General features: G+C 46.3%; 1 protein-coding gene across 3 annotated transcripts in view; it reads right to left on the bottom strand.

Moving 5' to 3' along the window:
* Window positions 1-17500, bottom strand: part of LOC134442959 (granule associated Rac and RHOG effector protein 1-like) — a 63590-nt gene that overhangs the window by 3283 nt on the left and 42807 nt on the right. For all 3 annotated transcript variants that reach the window (XM_063192910.1, XM_063192911.1, XM_063192912.1), the window contains exons 11-14: window positions 16468-16873; window positions 11664-12386; window positions 9702-9825; window positions 676-847 (exon numbers count right to left, since the gene is read on the bottom strand). In XM_063192910.1, the coding sequence (XP_063048980.1) occupies window positions 676-847; window positions 9702-9825; window positions 11664-12386; window positions 16468-16873 (1425 nt within the window). The remainder of the gene's footprint in view (window positions 1-675; window positions 848-9701; window positions 9826-11663; window positions 12387-16467; window positions 16874-17500) is intronic.

The raw sequence follows: 17500 nt of genomic DNA, 5'->3' as shown, positions 1-17500 counted from the left end.
ATTTTGAGCTAAATTGTGATTTTAATGCCAAACGCACCATACATCAGTACATGATGTACAAGATGTACAAAATGATCTTGAGGTAAATGTCGAATTTGTAATCCACTGTGAACACCTGGGCAGGACAATAGGCCAAATGTTCCCCGCCATCAACTCTCTACCAGCAATTCAATCATTATTTAGAGCACTTTCCTTTAGATATTCTAAGGTGGCAAAATCCATTTTCTTTTTTTGTTGTTAAGTCAACCTTTGTAAATGTGCCTATACGTGAATAGGACAGAATACCTCTGAAAATAGGATCTTTCATGAACACTACAGTATGGTTAAAAATGCATGAAAGTCAGCCATTTTGGAAAATGGCAGCCATATTGAATTTTGGGCAAAAGTTGAGATGTCCCTGTAATTGAATCTTTTCTGATCAGCCTTCTGGTCAGTAATCCACAGTGGAAACTTGGGCAGGGAGAAATATACCAAATATACATCTGATGAACTGTCTATTACTAGTAGATTTGGTTTACTGTGTGTGCGTGTGTGCGTGTGTGTGTGTGTGTGTGTGCGCGCGCGCGTGTGTGAGTGAGTCTAAGTGTGTGTGTGTGTGTGTGTGTGTGAGAGTGTGTGTGAGTGTGTGTGTGTGTGTGTGTGTGTGTGTGTGTGTGTGTGTGTGTGTGTGCTCACCCCTCGCTGTAGTACTCTGGGTGTGGCCAGGTGCGGTGTGTGTGCGAGTCGTCGGGGAGGGGCCAGTTGCCGCGGGTGTTGCCGGGGCGACGGATGTGCGTTGCCTGGCGCTTGGCCTGCATGGCCTGGTTGACCCCGGCAACGTAACGAGCGAACTCCGGATCAGAACCCACTGGAGAGAGAGAAGAGAAGAGAGGAGAGGAGAGGAGAGCAGAGGGGGATAGAGGAGAGAAGAGGAGAGGAGAAGAGATGGGGGAGGAGAGAGGGAGAGAGATAAGAGACAGGGAGGGAGAGGGGGAGAGAGGCGGGGAAAGGAGAGGGGAGAGACAGAGATGGAGAGAGAGAGAAGACGGGGGAGAAGAGAGAGGGGGAGGGAGGAGGGGGGGGGGGCAGAGACCAGCGTTTACATTTTGACACACTCAGCTGTTGTCCACACACACACACACACGCGCACGCGCACGCGCACACACGCACGCATGCACGCACGCGCACGCGCACACACACACACACACACACACACACACACACACACACACACACACACACACACACACACACACACACACACACACACACACACACACACACACACACACAGGGCCTGAGCCCATTGGGTGTGGGGGGGTAGACAGCCATTTACATTCTGACACAGTCAGCTGTTCTCACACACACGCACAAGCGCACACAGACACACACACACACACACACACACGCACAGACTGTCCAGCGCAGCAGAAAGGCACAATGGACCTGAATGGCTTTGGTGGAATAAAGACTTTGCGACACACACACACACACACACACACACACACACACACGCTGCGCTCAGCACTAAACCTATACGTACCATCCACACACACAGATTCATTCATATCTGCGCGCGCACACACACACACACACACACACACACACACACACACACACACACACACACACACACACACACACACACACACACACACACACACACACACACACACACACACACACACACACACATCCTCATTCATACACATGTGCTCATATGAGCAGCTGTTTACCAACAGACATTTCTGGGTCACACTGTCTATGACCTCCACACACACACACACACACACACACACACACACACACACACACACACACACACACACACACACACACACACACACACACACATACAGCTATGTTATACACACACACACACACAGCTATGTTATACACACACACCCACACGGCAAGGTTCTAGCTGCAATGAAACTGTAGCGTAGAGGTGTCCAGGCACGGGAGTGAAGCAACCTGCAATACCTCCTCTGGCCACCATCCTACACAGTGCAATACCTCCTCTGGCCACCATCCTACACAGTGCAATACCTACTCTGGCCACCATCCTACACAGTGCAATACCTACTCTGGCCACCATCCTACACAGTGCAATACCTACTCTGGCCACCATCCTACAGTGCAATACCTACTCTGGCCACCATCCTACACAGTGCAATACCTACTCTGGCCACCATCCTACACAGTGCAATACCTCCTGTCATGGCCATTTCTGTTTTTTGTTAAGCGCACCCAGTTTTGTAACTTTGGAGACGCCTACCTAAGCGCAGGTGCCGGTATTTAGGTCACGCCCGCCACTCTAATTAAGTTTGGAAATCAATGTCGGGCGGCGTGGCATGGTTTGGTGCGATATAAAGATTTTACCATTTAACACATGAAAAGATTTGGATTATGGAAATGGAACTTTGTTGGAACCTTTGTTGAAGATGAAGACTTTTTTGTTGGAATAAATAAGAACCCTTTTTTGGAAACCTGTGTTTGTGCGTAAACTTTGAACTGAACCCACGCCATCCACGGCCTTTAGTTTGGAACTTTGGAAATTTGGAAAAGGCCGATACATTAAGTAAAATCTTTTTTCGTTTGGACATTGAACTTGGAAGACATCGAATTGAATTGGATTATCTTTTGGAACTTTTCTGTTGGATTACTGGAATTTGGAAGCCGAATGAAGAAGACGCCGAAAGTCGTGAGTAACAGGTGCTTTCTTTGATGACCCGCAACGTCGGGATGGACTATTTTTGAACCGTAATTTGAAAGAACGACAAAGGGAAGACTTTTTAGTTTTGAAATATTCATTGGATTCTTTTGGAAACGAAGTTTAAGTTTGAACATTATGGGGGATGAACCAGAAGAGGAAAACGTGGGAAATGTAGAGCATGAAGAGCATACAGAGCATACAGAGCATGAGGAGCTTGAGGAAGAGGAGGATGAGTTGGATAAGGAAAGGGAACTTCATTTAATTAGTTTAATTAAGACACGAAGAGGAAAGCTCAGCGCTCTCACAAGGAAGAAGAATGAAATTTACACAATGATCGATAAGGGAGAGAATACCACTGTCATTGAAGAACACATGAAAGTTTACAATCGTTTTCTTGAGGAGTTTATGGAATTACAAGTGGATGTGCAAACTTTATTGAATGATGATGAGAGAGAATCTGACCACACTGACTGGTATGAACCCAAATTGATAAGCTGCAGAGAGTTCATTGATGGCATAGAAGCTTGGCTGAAACAAGACGCCTCGCAGGATGCCGCTAATAATGTAAACGCTGTGGGAAATGCCCCTCACGCTGCATCTCGTAAAGGTGATGACGTAGAGCCCCACGAAAGCGTCTCACAGATAGCAAAACCTGTACGGCCCAGTAGTAAAGCAGCAAAGAGCAAGGCTTCTAGCTCATCCTCTGCCAGTAGAAAAAGTAAAACCCCTTCTGAGATGGCAGTACAGGCCGAGCTGGAGCGCGTAACACTCCAAGCGGAGGCTGACGCGTTACAAGAAAAACACGCGCTTGAACTTGAAGAAGCCCAATTAAACGCAGCAATGAAAGCTAAAAGAGAAACGCTGTCTGTTCAAACTAATTTGGCCATCGCAAAGGCAAAATCACAGGTGTTTAAAGAACAAGAAGAAACACAAAAATTGAAAAGTGTAGCGTCATCTAGAGCCTCCACCTCTACCCAATTCATACCGCCGGCACCATCCAAGAAACAGACAAAATTGTCACCCACTCCTGTTCCGTTGTCTGTTGGACCTACTACGTCCTCTGCTCCCCCCATACATGTACCTACTACGTCATCTGCTCCCCCCATACATACTAAAAGCAAAGCAAAAACCCGTCATCTAAAACAAAGTGCAGGCAGTGATGATGACCAACCTGATTTGGCTGAAGCAATGCGCAAGCAAAATGAGATTACTGCTATGCTGATTAAGCAGCAGAGACAGTCACTTTTACCTCCCATACAAATACCTGTGTTTGATGGTGACCCCCTGCAATTCAGATCGTTTATCAAAGCATTTGAACAAGGCATTGAGAGCAAGACAGATGATGTGCAGGATAAGCTTTATTATTTAGAGCAATTCACCTCTGGGCAGCCCAGAAAACTGGTACAGAGCTGCATGCACATGAGCCCACAAACAGCATTCGGAGAGGCTAAAAAACAGTTGGAATGGAACTTTGGAAGCAGAGTAAAAATTACAGCTGCATTCCTTAACAAGGCATTGGATTGGCCAGTCCTGAAATCAGATGACAGTGTAGGTGTAGCATTAAGATCATACGCTTTCTTCCTAAGAACCAGTTACAACACAATGGAGGATGCTGGATATCTGGATGAAATGGAAAACTCCTCACACATGAAGGTGTTCGTCTCCAAGCTGCCATTCAGGCTGCGTGAGGCCTGGAGGATGAAAGTTTACAGTGTCAGAGAGGAGAAAAAGCAAAGAGTAAAATTCAAAGACTTACTTGATTTCCTGGAAAAGAATGTGAAAGCTGCAATGGATCCTGTCTTCTGTGAAAGTCAAAACTCAAAGTCAAAAGCCACCACAGCACCACCCCCCACTGTCACTGGAAAAGCCAAAGGCAGCAGTTTCGCCACCTCTGTTGCTCAGGTGCCACACCAGAGTGACATGCCCAACGCTGGAAATGCAGGTGAAATGCAGTGCTTGTTTTGCAATGACAGCCACATAGTTGATGAGTGCACAACATTCAAAAAGAAATCAAACAAAGAAAAAATTGAATTTTTGAAGAGCAAAGGTGTGTGCTTTGGATGCTTAACACCAGGCCACATGAGCAGGAACTGTCAAGAAAGGCTGACATGTCGCACCTGCAGTAAGAGCCACCCAACAGTTCTACACATAGAACCAAAACCTCAGAACACCCCAGCTGACCATGAAACCCAGTCAGTCTCAAATGCACTTGTGTCCTTGGACTCTGAAGGTGATACTGGGGCCGGTTCTAAATGTGCACTGTCCATTCTGCCAGTTAAAGTCAAACTAAATGATAGCACAAAAGTGATTGAGACATATGCTTTTTTGGACCCAGGCAGCTCAGCAACATTTTGTACTGAGTCGTTAATGGCCCAGCTGAACGCACCTGGACAGAATATGGACATACTGCTGAAAACAATGGGGCAGGAGAAGTATGTGAGTAGCTATAAGATCTCTGGCCTGGAAGTAGCTGCTATAAGTGACAACACATTCTTGAAACTGCCAGATGTTTACAGTCAAAAGTCAATCCCTGTCACAAAAGACAACATACCCCAAATGGAGGACCTCAAAAAATGGCCTCACTTACAAGAAGTGGAACTGACACCAATCAATGCAAGTATTGGACTCCTGATTGGTGCAAATGCACCTAGAGCACTGGAACCCTGGAAAATAGTTAAGAGTGAAGGTAGTGGACCCTTGGCTCTACAAACTCGTCTTGGGTGGGTAATTTTCGGCCCACTTGGACATGAAGAAGATGGAGACGCCCAAGACACAACGTCTGTGCAGGTGAATCGCATCTCAATTGGAAACCTGGAAGAAAAGTTAATTATGCAATATAATCATAATTTCATGAAACAGAACTGTGGTGAACATACTAAAATGTCTGAACATGCTGAAATTATGTCAAGCTCAGCAACACTTACCTATGGTCATGACTCCATTAAATTGCCCTTCTGTGACCCCAGTGTAGCGATGCCCAACAACAAAGTCGACCAGCAGAGGGCGCAATCCCGGCTAAAAAAATCGGCTTATGATGAGGCAGCACCACAAGAGATGGCACAAACATGGCAAAAGCACACCAAGGGTGACGCCACTCAAACAAGTCACCATACCTTATCTGCAACTGGCTGCAGCAGTCATTACTGTGTGCCGGAACAGGATGCTGGCAAAACAGTTGGAGCTCAACCTGTAAAAGCTGAGCACGAGTGGCATGCAAGCATGGGCGAAGCATCACTGCATCTGGACGCTGTCCCAGAGGTGAGAAAGGAGGCCCTTTCCTTCACAGCTCAGGCTGAAGAGGTATGTCCCACCACTAAACTGCTAATGTACTTTTCTAATTGGACAAAGCTCAAAAGAGCTGTAGCATGGATTTTGAAACTGAAAGAAAAGCTAAGGCTAAAGATAAAAGAAAATGCACAATGTGGAGATCAAACTTCTGTTAAACAGGAAAAGAAAACAAAATACTTACCACTCACAGTCGATGACCTGCTCTTAGCAGAGGAGGCGATAGTGCGCTTTGTGCAAAAGAAACACAACTCCAGTGAATTGGCCGCACTGAAATCTGGTGGTGTGAAGAAATCCAGTCCACTGTACAACTCTGACCCCATTGCCACTGATGATGTGCTGAGAGTTGGTGGTAGGCTGAGCAGGTCCGCTTTACCTGTGGAAACACACCCTGCAATACTGCCAAAAGAAAGTCATGTCTCAAAGCTCATTCTTCAACATATGCACAATAAAGTTGGTCACAGGGGAAGAAATCATGTGCTCTCCACCCTACGACGGCAGTACTGGATTCCTCATGCAAAAGCAGGCGCCAGAAAGATCATCAGTGAGCGTGTGATATGCCGAAGAAAGCAGCACCAAAGACCAGGTGAGCAGAACATGTCTGATCTTCCTGTTGTCAGAGTGTCAGCTGATTCCTCACCATTCACTCATGTGGGCCTAGATTATTTTGGGCCAATAGAAGTAAAGAAAGGCAGAAGCCTAGTCAAAAGACATGGAGCACTTTGCACTTGCTTAACCTGTCGCGCAGTACACCTGGAGGTGGTGCTTTTTCTCAATGCAGATTCCTGTATAAACGCCATCAGGAGGTTCATCTACCGCAGAGGTCAAGTCCAAGAATACATCGCTGACCTCTTCTGGAGGAGGTGGGCGAACGAGTACCTCCCTCAACTGCAAGGGCGGCAGAAGTGGAACAAGCTGCATAGAAACTTCACAGTCGGTGACATCGTGCTCGAGGTGGAAGACTCTGCACCCAGAGGTACGTGGCCCATTGGTCGCATCATCGACACCATGCCCGACTCCAAGGGGTGTGTTCGACGGGTCCGTGTGAAGACACAGACCAACGAGCTGGAAAAGCCCATCAACAAGATCTGCCTCCTGGTGGGGGTAGTTTAAGGGGCAACACTGAATGGAGTCATGTTCTGGAACCTCTGACTCTACACATTTACAGATGCTCACTCACTGACTTAGTCTGTGTGATGCAATAGGCGTCACAACCTTTTTTGCTGAAAACATGCACGCAGTCCATAAGTACACAGAAAACATGCACACAGACCATTGCATACACTCTGAGCCTTTTTCCTTTCAAGAAGAAGAAGAAGAAGTTTTTTTTGTTTATGAACTGAAAACCACTTTGAATTTGAATATGAACTTTATTGCCAAAACAAAAAAAAAACAAAAAAAAAATGCAAATATTGTATGTACATATGTAAATAGCACTGAATTATATGTAAGCTTACATTTGTCACTGTACTCGTAATGGCCATTCACTTGTATATATTGTATATAGATTTGTAATTGCTTGTTTTTCAAGAATTAGGGGCCGGAATGTCATGGCCATTTCTGTTTTTTGTTAAGCGCACCCAGTTTTGTAACTTTGGAGACGCCTACCTAAGCGCAGGTGCCGGTATTTAGGTCACGCCCGCCACTCTAATTAAGTTTGGAAATCAATGTCGGGCGGCGTGGCATGGTTTGGTGCGATATAAAGATTTTACCATTTAACACATGAAAAGATTTGGATTATGGAAATGGAACTTTGTTGGAACCTTTGTTGAAGATGAAGACTTTTTTGTTGGAATAAATAAGAACCCTTTTTTGGAAACCTGTGTTTGTGCGTAAACTTTGAACTGAACCCACGCCATCCACGGCCTTTAGTTTGGAACTTTGGAAATTTGGAAAAGGCCGATACACCTACTCTGGCCACCATCCTAAACAGTGCAATACCTACTCTGGCCAACATCCTACACAGTGCAATACCTACTCTGGCCACCATCCTACACATTGCAATACCTACTCTGGCCACCATCTTACGCAGTGCAATACCTACTCTGGCCACCATCCTACAAAGTGCAATACCTACTCTGGCCACCATCCTACACAGTGCAATACCTACTCTGGCCACCATCCTACATAGTGCAATACCTCCTCTGGCCACCATCCTACACAGTGCAATACCTCCTCTGGCCACCATCCTACACAGTGCAATACCTCCTCTGGCCACCATCCTACACACTGCAATGCCTACTCTGGCCACCATCCTACACACTGCAATACAAAATTTAAATCACCTTTGGATTAAAGAGTTGAAATAGAATTAATTTCAATGTAGTATTTTATCTCAATTTTTAATTCAATTTTTAGATTTAGTTTTTCTTTTTGGAGAGACATTGAGATTTCGTTGGGAAAACACCGCTTATCAATTAATTGTAAGTCGCTCGATAAGGCTATCAACTAATGATTAATGAATTAATCGATAATTTGCATCCCTATCACTATCCGATTCATTCAGCGCGGGATTTCCTCTGCCTGACAAACTGGTCTGAAATATGATTCAAAACTACACGTGCCTTTGTTGTCGTGTCTAAGCCTCGATGCCAGGCTGAGCAAAACACTGACACAGATCATGTGGGAGCCACAAGAAGCCGGAGGGTTACAGATCATGTGGGAGCCACAAGAAGCCGGAGGGTTACAAGAAGAAAATCAGCACGCACTGGCCTTGAGCAGCTGATGCATCGAGGGATAACCTTAACACACTTCTCATAGAGAGGAGACAAAGCCAAAACGTCAACAAAACGCCTGAAAAATGTATCAAGCTTGCCAGAAGAGTGACAATTGTACACATGAATACAGACAAAATGCTATTACGCTGTATTGAAAATAAGCATTACGGTTCACAATAAGCGCAACAATCTAAAATGATAGAGTAACGGTGTGTAATGCAACTTTGCACTAGCTAGAACCATCTCAATCATCATCACCAGCTCAATAGGATACAATGGTATTTTAGTAACTACCCTCATCACAGCTAACTAGCATCACCACAGCTAACAGCTAACTAGCATCACCACACCTCACAGCTAACTAGCATCACCACATCTAACAGCTAACTCGCATCACCAAAGCAGCTCATTAGCATCACCACAGCTAACTAGCATCACCACAGCTAACAGTTAACTCCCATCACCACAGCTAATTAGCATCACCACAGCTAACTAGCATCACCACAGCTAATTAGCATCACCACAGCCAACAGCTAACTACCATCACCACAGCTAACAGCTAACTAACACCACCACAGCTAACAGCTAACTCCCATCACCACAGCGGGGGCGAAGGGTAGTGTGCCTCCCAGGACAATGTGTGTGTGTGTGTGTGTGTGTTACCTGCTGGGGGCGAAGGGTAGTGTGCCTCCCAGGACAGTGTGTGTGTGTGTGTGTGTGTGTGTGTGTGTGTGTGTGTGTGTGTGTGTGTTACCTGCGGGGGCGAAGGGTAGTGCGTGTCCCAGGACAGTGTGTGTGTGTGTGTGTGTGTGTGTGTGTGTGTGTGTGTGTGTGTGTGTGTGTGTGTGTGTGTGTGTGTGTGTGTTACCTGCGGGGTCGAAGGGCAGTGTGTCCCCCAGGACTGTGCGTGTGTGTGTGTGTGTGTGTGTGTGTGTGTGTGTGTGTGTGTGTGTGTGTGTGTGTGTGTGTGTGTGTGTGTGTGTGTGTGTGTGTGTGTGTGTTACCTGCGGGGTCGAAGGGCAGTGTGTCCCCCAGTACTCCGTAGGCTCCAGTGGAGTCGCTCTGATCCCTGTTGGGCCACGTGTTGTTACGAGGACCCTGAGGACCCCCTTGAGGACCCCCAGCAGCCTGGAGGAGGAGGAGGAGGAGAAATGAGGAGAGGAGAGGGGAGAGGAGGAGGAGGAGAGGAGAAGAGGAGGAGGAGGAGGAGAGGAGAGGAGAGATGAGATGAGAAGAGGAGAGGAGAGGAGAGGAGAGGAGAGGAGAGGAGAGAAGAGGAGAGAGGAAGAGGTGGAGGAGGAGATGAGAGGGGAGGGGAGGAGAGGAGAGGACAAGAGGAGAGGAGGAGGAGGAGCGGAGAGAGGAGGAGGAGCGGAGAGAGGAGGAGGAGGAGGAAGAGGAGGAGAGGAGAGAGGAGAGGAGAGGAGGAGAGGATAGAAGAGGAGAGGAGAGTAGAGGAGAGGAGGAGAGTAGAGGAGAGAGGAGGAGGAGGAGAGGAGAGGAGTGGAGGAGGAGAGGAGAGGAGAGAAGAAAGGAGAGGAGAGAGAGGAGAGATTATTATAAATTTATATTGTCTTGTAGAGTATAAATGTATAAAGTATAGGTAGGGCTGTAACAATATTGTATAGATGAAAGGATATGCTCCCTCAAAGGTCTGTGAGCCTTCAGTTCAGTTCAGACTACAATACTGGAAAATGTGAAAAAGACAAGTGAATCAACTTCAAGGTAAACTGTGTAAGATTTTTAGTTGTTTATTTCCAGAATTCATGCTACCCGTTCTCTAATGTTACCTTTTTCATGAATACTTACCACCACCATCAAATTCTAAGTATTCATTATGACTGGGAAAATTGCACTTTTCATACATGAAAAGACCGATCTTCTCCATGATCCGCCATTTTGAATTTCAAGAAATATACATTTTTATCTGCAAAAATGACTGTACTTGGGCCATACTAGAAAATATTAGTTTATTACTTAGTAAACTTTCATGTAAAGATCAAATTTGGCAATAGGCAGCCCAGTTTCAATGAGCAGCATACTTGTAGTTACAGTACCTTTTTTGACCATTTCCTGCACAGTGTACCTTTAAAATCGTGGGATGTATCAAACCATAAATCGTGATACGAACTGAATTGTGAGTTGAGTGTATGGTTATAGACCTAATAATGAGTTGAGTGTATGGTTATAGACCTAATAATGTAATTTAAGTGTTACCTTGCTGCTACGTCTGGAGTCCATGTATATAATATCGATACTTTAGGTCGTCAATTAAAAATCGTTAATTTAAGTCGCTAATATAGTTTAAGCGTTACCTCGCTGTCCAGCATGCCATCATGACGGCCATGTAGCTCATTAATCAGCTTTTTAAATGACTGTAATATTGTAGTAATATCGCCTCAATTGCGAACCTTGCTACCGAACATATCTGCCATTATAGAGTTAATTTAGTTATAATGATATCGTTACTTTAGGTCGTTAATTAAACTCATTAATACAATTTAAGTATAATATCGTTACCTTGCTGCCCAACATGTCTGGAGTCCATATTATAATATAGTAAAATAATTAATAGTTAAAGTGTTACCTTGCTGCATGTAGTTATTATAATATAATTATGTTATAATATAGTAATGTAATTTATAGTTAAAGGTGTACCTTGTTACCCAACATGTCTGCCATATAGCTGCTGAAGAGCTTTTTAAATTAATTTAATAAGCTTATTGCCTTGTGAAATTGTAAAAGTTTTAATTGTAAAGTGTTAATTGCGTACCCAACATGTCTGCCATCATGCAGTCCATGTAGTTTATATCATCGTTACATTAGGTCGTTAACATAATTTAAGTTGTTAATGTAATTAAGTGTTAATTGCGTACCTTGCTTCCCAAACATGTCTGCCAGTCCATGTAGTTACATCATCGTTACTGTAGGTCGTTAAGATAATTAATTAATAGCTAATTGCGTACCTTGTTCCCCAACATGTCTGCCATCATGGAGTCCATGTAACTGCTGACGAGTCCCAGGCTGTAGAGGTCTGAGCTGAGGCTGAGCTCCCCGCACCCTAGCCCCCCAGAGCCCGGGGCCCCCCACTGACCCAGGGGCCCCAGCGGAGACGAGAGGCCCCCCGGGGGGCCCTGAGCCGCACCCGGGGGCGGGCCCTGGGACTGGGGGGCGTGGGGGTGTGGCTGCGGACTGGAGGAGGCACCCATTGGCCACTTCCCAGACACGCGCTGCGATGATTGGCTGGGGGGCTGGGGGGAGGGCTGTTGGGACTGCTGCTGATTGGCTGCCTGTTGATTAGCTTGCTGCTGATTGGCTTGCTGCTGCTGCTGCTGGCTGGTGATTGGCTGGAGGAGGTGCTGGTAGTACTGCAGTGCCTGCTGGGAAGGCTGGAGCTGAGGGGGGTGTGTCTGGGGAGAGTGGGGCGGGGCGGGGGGCGTGGTCTTGGGGACCGAGAGCTGGTGTTGAGGAGCAGACGGCTGCTGCTGATGGGGCTGCTGCTGCTGCAGTGCATGCTGGGTAGTGGCGGCGGCCTGTGGGGGGGTCTTGATGTCGGGCGGGCTGGCGGCCGTAGTCGTGGCAACAGAGGAGGAGGAGGAGGAGGAGGGGACAGAGTTGCGCCTCTTGAGGAGAGGAGACGCCGTCTGGCTCTTAGCCATGTTGAACCCAGACAGGAAGTCAATCACGTCCTGAAACGGCACAACAGGAAGTCAAGCACACCACACAGGAAGTCAAGCACACCACACAGGAAGTCAAGCACATTGTCGGTGCCCAACGGGTTCCGTCTGCCCGATGCGTTCTCTTTGCACACTGCACATGCGCAGTATGAAGTATACGAAAGAGAAATTGCCTGATCTGTTCCATTTATTTTTTACTTTGTCGTTTTAAGTGTTTATTTTGCATCAGGAAGTTTGCATTTTAAACTGTCTGTTTTATAGTAATACAGAACCGTCCCAGAAAGGCTGAAAAAGGTCTCCAACTGGTCAGCTAACCAACTGACTATTCAGAGCACAATAGCACGTTATTTACAGCGACAAACGGCATTTGATGTAAAACAACGATATAAAGTAAAGGTATAATATAAATATATATTATACGGCCTTCTAGAATGTTGCAAGAGCTCCCATTCACTTTCAATGTACTGTCCCAACGTTCGGTGGTCACTATTTTTCTGTAATGCCCACCTAATAATACCCGCTGCCAATGGCAACGAGTTTGGTCACTTCAGAGATCACTCCGCAAGTAGATCGGTCATATCTTCACTGATATGTCTTGCCTTCTGATTTTTAGCAGTATGGCAGCAGCGCGATTAACGCACGCTGCTGGTGGCCCACTGATGCTCCGGTAACCAACCACTTCTCAAACGTCTCAAGACGAATTGCAACACTAGAACTCTCATTCAGCGATTAATTTTAACAGTTATGTCATCCTGACGAAGTTAAAGGATAACTGCGGTATTTTCAACATTAAGCCTCAGTTGTCTGCAATGTTCTAGAACTCCCCTCACCGTTTTTTTGATGTTTACTGCTGTCTTGGGTATTTGCCAAATTTTGATTCATCCCAACCTGCTTCAGAATGGCAAGTCGCCTGCATGTCCGACCACGTCCTTAAAAGCACCAAAAACGTACATTTTCAAATATATCAACTCACCGGAGTAGTGACTGGTCTTCACTGGTAATCCATATCAAAATTTGTTGCGAAAGGATGCTTCTGTCGTGTTTAATTTGACATGTTGTAAATCCCATTGAGTTCTATTGAAGACTGGATGCTCGTTGATATTACTCCGCCACCGAAACCGGAAAGAGGACATGTTGTAGTTGTAGTTTGTAGTACAGATACGAATTCAACAAAAATAAAACAAATAATACTAAGAAATTTACAAAGAATATATAATCTGCTCCTCCAACTTTCCAACACAGTCTCTCTCTGGTGTACCGATTACTGACTGCCTAGTTTCTCTATTTATTTACATGCTCAAGGACAATGAACAATCGACATCAATGGCGCCATCAAGTGGTGTGGAGTGTAGCACATCAGATTCAACTGCTAAGTGGAAGTTTATCCACGGCTGTGTGAAGGCTAAGAAAATAGTTCGTGCATGAACGAGCTGCCACATAAAACATGACAGAAGCATCTTTTCTCAACAAAATTTGATATGGATGACCAGTGAAGACCAGTAACCACTCCGGTGAGTTGATATTTTTGAAAATGTACGTTTTTGGTGCTTTTAAGGACGTGGTCGGACATGCAGGCGACTTGCCATTCTGAAGCAGGTTGGGATGAGTCAAAATTTGGCAAATACCCGAGACAGCAGTAAACATCATAAAAACAATGAGGGGAGTTCTAGAACATTGCAGACAACTCGGAAATGAGGCTTAATGTTGAAAATACCGCAGTTATCCTTTAATAACACAAAAGACAGAGTGGTAGCCCATCAGGATTCATCAGCAACATATCATGTCCGAGTGTTGCTGTTCCAAGAAAGCGAACTGTCACTGTCCACCGGCCGCTGTCGTGGCATCTTTTATTAACACTATTGCCTAGTATTTTTTATTTCATTTGTGTGAAATAAAAGTGAGGAGTTCGTTGATAGTTTCCTTAAGGGTGAAGTTGCCTACTGTTTAGGCTAGTTGCCTCCTCCAGCCACCCATCCGGCGCACAGTGTTCTGCCTGTAGCAGGATCGATATGATGGTCAGGGCGCACAGCAGTGATTGGGTTGCTATGCTTTTTTTCTGGAATAGCCTACTGTCGCCGATTAGATATAAATATTCCTGTTATGAACCCAGGTTTAGTAGCCTAGATATCGCGCAGTGAACGAGGCAGCCTGCAAACAGTATGAAGCGCAACGTGGCTGTGACAAGTTAGAAAGTAGCCAAACTCTGTTGCTTGGTAACCTTTTTAAATTATGAGCGTTCCACGAACTATCTTTCTTTGCGCACGCTATAAAATGGCAATAAACATGTTATTTTAAACTACCTGTTAACTATTTATGCTTTCTAATGTTGGTAAAAGCCGTATAATAAGCGGGATAATGTATTGTCCACTCGTGACTATCGGAAAATATTTCCCTTCGAAGCGGAATAACACCACTCCGCCTTCGGCGTCGGGGGTGTTATTCGCCTCGTCGGGAAAATATTTTCCTATAGTCATGTGTGGACAATACATTATCCCTTACTTATTATATGGTGTGACGTCATCGGTCGAATGCTCCATTCATTTCAACGGGGCTCCCCAACGTTCGCACGTCTGTTATTTTTTGATAACGGACGGGTTGGTCTATAACAGACCGCTGTCAATGGCAACAAGACTTTTCACTGCTAAAGCGACTTTTCAACAAGACTCTAATCAGCTGCTGTGATAGACAACACCTGTTGTCCTGGCTACCTAGCTGTTGCCTAGCGGTGTTCCACAACGGCACTGTTTTGTTTTTGCGCAGCAACAATCTTTTGACATTAAAAACTATAATAGACTTAACATTAAATAGGCCTAAAGAAATGTCCCCGCCATGTGTGAATCATTTAAGTAGGCCTATATCCATATAATAAGCGGGTTAACTTTCGGCGAGTCGGTCGCTTTGTGGAATAGCAGCACTTCAGAGAGAACAAGACCCCTCCGCTCCGCGTCGGGGTCTAAAGATTCTCTCTGTCGTGCTGCTATTCCACGGTAGCGACCTTCTCACCGAACGTTAACCCTTACATAACATCTCTCTTTGTGTTAATGTTCTGGCGGCTGCAAAATAAACATTTAAAACGTGAAAGTCATAAGGGAACGGATCGGGCAGGCGGAACGCGTTGGGCACCTACAAACATCACACAGGAAGTCAGTCATATCAAACAGTAAGTCAAGCACACCAAACAGGCAGTCCAGCACACCAAACAGGAAGTAAGTCAAGCACACCAAACAGGCAGTGATATCACACAAGAGGTTTTTTTTCCATTATCCTACCTCCCGCCCTCCCTTGTGCTTGTAGTCTTGTGATGACATCACAGCAGTTTAATTAGATATCTCAAAAAACGCAATTCAATTCGGGATGTTGAATGTGGAAAAGTCTCCTAAAGCTTGTTGTCGCTAGACTAACAGCGGGGGCGTCAGCGAAATACGAGGCCACGAACAGAGCGAGAGGATCAGAGTTTGGATAATGGAAACACTTTGTGTCCTGCATCTGCAGATCGGGGTGTGTGTGTGTGTGTGGGTGTGTGGGTGTGCGTGTGTGCGTGTGTGTGTGTGTGTGTGTGTGTGTGTGTGTGTGCGCGTGTGTGTGTGTGTGCGTGTACCTGCATCTCCTGGTCGGTGTGTGTGTCTCTGTGTGTGTGTGTGTGTGTGTGTGTGTGTGTGTGTGTGTGTGTGTGTGTGTGCGTGTGTGTGTGTCTAACCTGCATCTCCTGGTCGGTGTGTGTGTGTGTGTGTGTGTGTGTGTGTCTCTGTGTGTGTGTGTGTGTGTGTGTGTGCGTGTGTGTGTGTCTACCTGCATCTCCTGGTCGGTGGGGGTGTGTGTGTGTGTGTGTGTGTGTGTGTGTGTGCGCGTGTGTGTGTGTGTGCGTGTGTATGCGCGCGCGTGTGTGTGTGTGTGTGTGTGTGTGTGTGTGTGTGTGTGTGTGTGTGTGTGTGTGCGCGCGCGTGTGTGTGTGTGTGTGTGTGTGTGTGTGTGTACCTGCATCTCCTGGTGGGTGGGGGTGTGTGCGTGTGTGCGTGTGTGTGTGTGTGTGTGTGTGTGTGTGTGTGTGTGTGTGTGTGTGTGTGTGTGTGTGTGTGTGTGTGTGTGTGTGTACCTGCATTTCCTGGTCGGTGGGCAGGTTCATACTCTGCTCGTCAGGCATCACTCCATTGGCCAGCAGAGCCCCGGGGGAGGAGTCAGGAGCACACGAGACCACTCCCCCCAGCTGCAGCAGACCAATGAGGCGCGAGTCTGGCAGGGGGAGGGGGAGGGGGCCCTTTGGAGGCTTGTTATCGTCATGGTTACTGCGCGAGGGCGTGTTTGGTATTGAGGAGGCTTTCCGTGTGAACTTGGAGGTGAGTTTGGAGATGGTCTTAGGGAGGCCCCCCCCGCTGGAGGATTTGGGGCCCCCCCCTGCCCCACTGGTGCTGATGCTGGGGTGGTGGTCGCCATGGGAGCCGTAGTCAGGGGCGACCGCCTCACGCTGCAGCTGGATCTGGATGATGGGCAGAGCCTGCTCCCTACGAGGACACACGCACGCACGCACGCACACGCACACACATGCACACACACGCACGTTAAACTCATAATAGGTTAAGGATAAGGGATGATGTGTGTGTGTGTGTGTGTGTGTGTGTGTGTGTGTGTGTGTGTGTGTGTACTAACTTGCGTTCCTTCAGGTTGTAGATGTGTGTGTGTGTGTGTGTACTAACTTGCGTTCCTTCAAGACGTAGATGTGTGTGTGTGTGTGTGTGTGTGTGTGTGTACTAACTTGCGTTCCTTCAGGTCGTAGATGTGTGTGTGCGCCATACCTGTCAACGTTGAGCTCCCAAAATCCGGGAAAATTACCATATTTTAAGCCAAAATCCGGGAAATTTTCTAAAGGCCAAATTTTGACAGTCAACGGGATGACAGAGACAGATCGGACGGTGCGTTCTACTCTGCTTTTCACAACAGCGCGCGTGCAAAGACAGATCCTGTCTAAAATCCCTCAGCACACGTTTTACAGCGTGGAGAAACAATGCAATGAAAACAAAACAATGAAATGAGCGCAATGCATTTCTTCTTGTTGTTTTGTCGCACAAGCTGTCTGTTCGTGCAAAACTTCCTGCTGGTACAGGTTGTGGTTAGGTTAATCGCATGATTCG

The sequence above is a fragment of the Engraulis encrasicolus genome, unplaced genomic scaffold (genome assembly GCF_034702125.1).
Source record: "Engraulis encrasicolus isolate BLACKSEA-1 unplaced genomic scaffold, IST_EnEncr_1.0 scaffold_26_np1212, whole genome shotgun sequence".
In the NCBI taxonomy this organism is placed as follows: domain Eukaryota; kingdom Metazoa; phylum Chordata; class Actinopteri; order Clupeiformes; family Engraulidae; genus Engraulis; species Engraulis encrasicolus.
The sequence above is the reverse complement of the archived record's forward strand: the minus strand, read 5'-3'. Positions and strand labels throughout refer to the sequence as shown.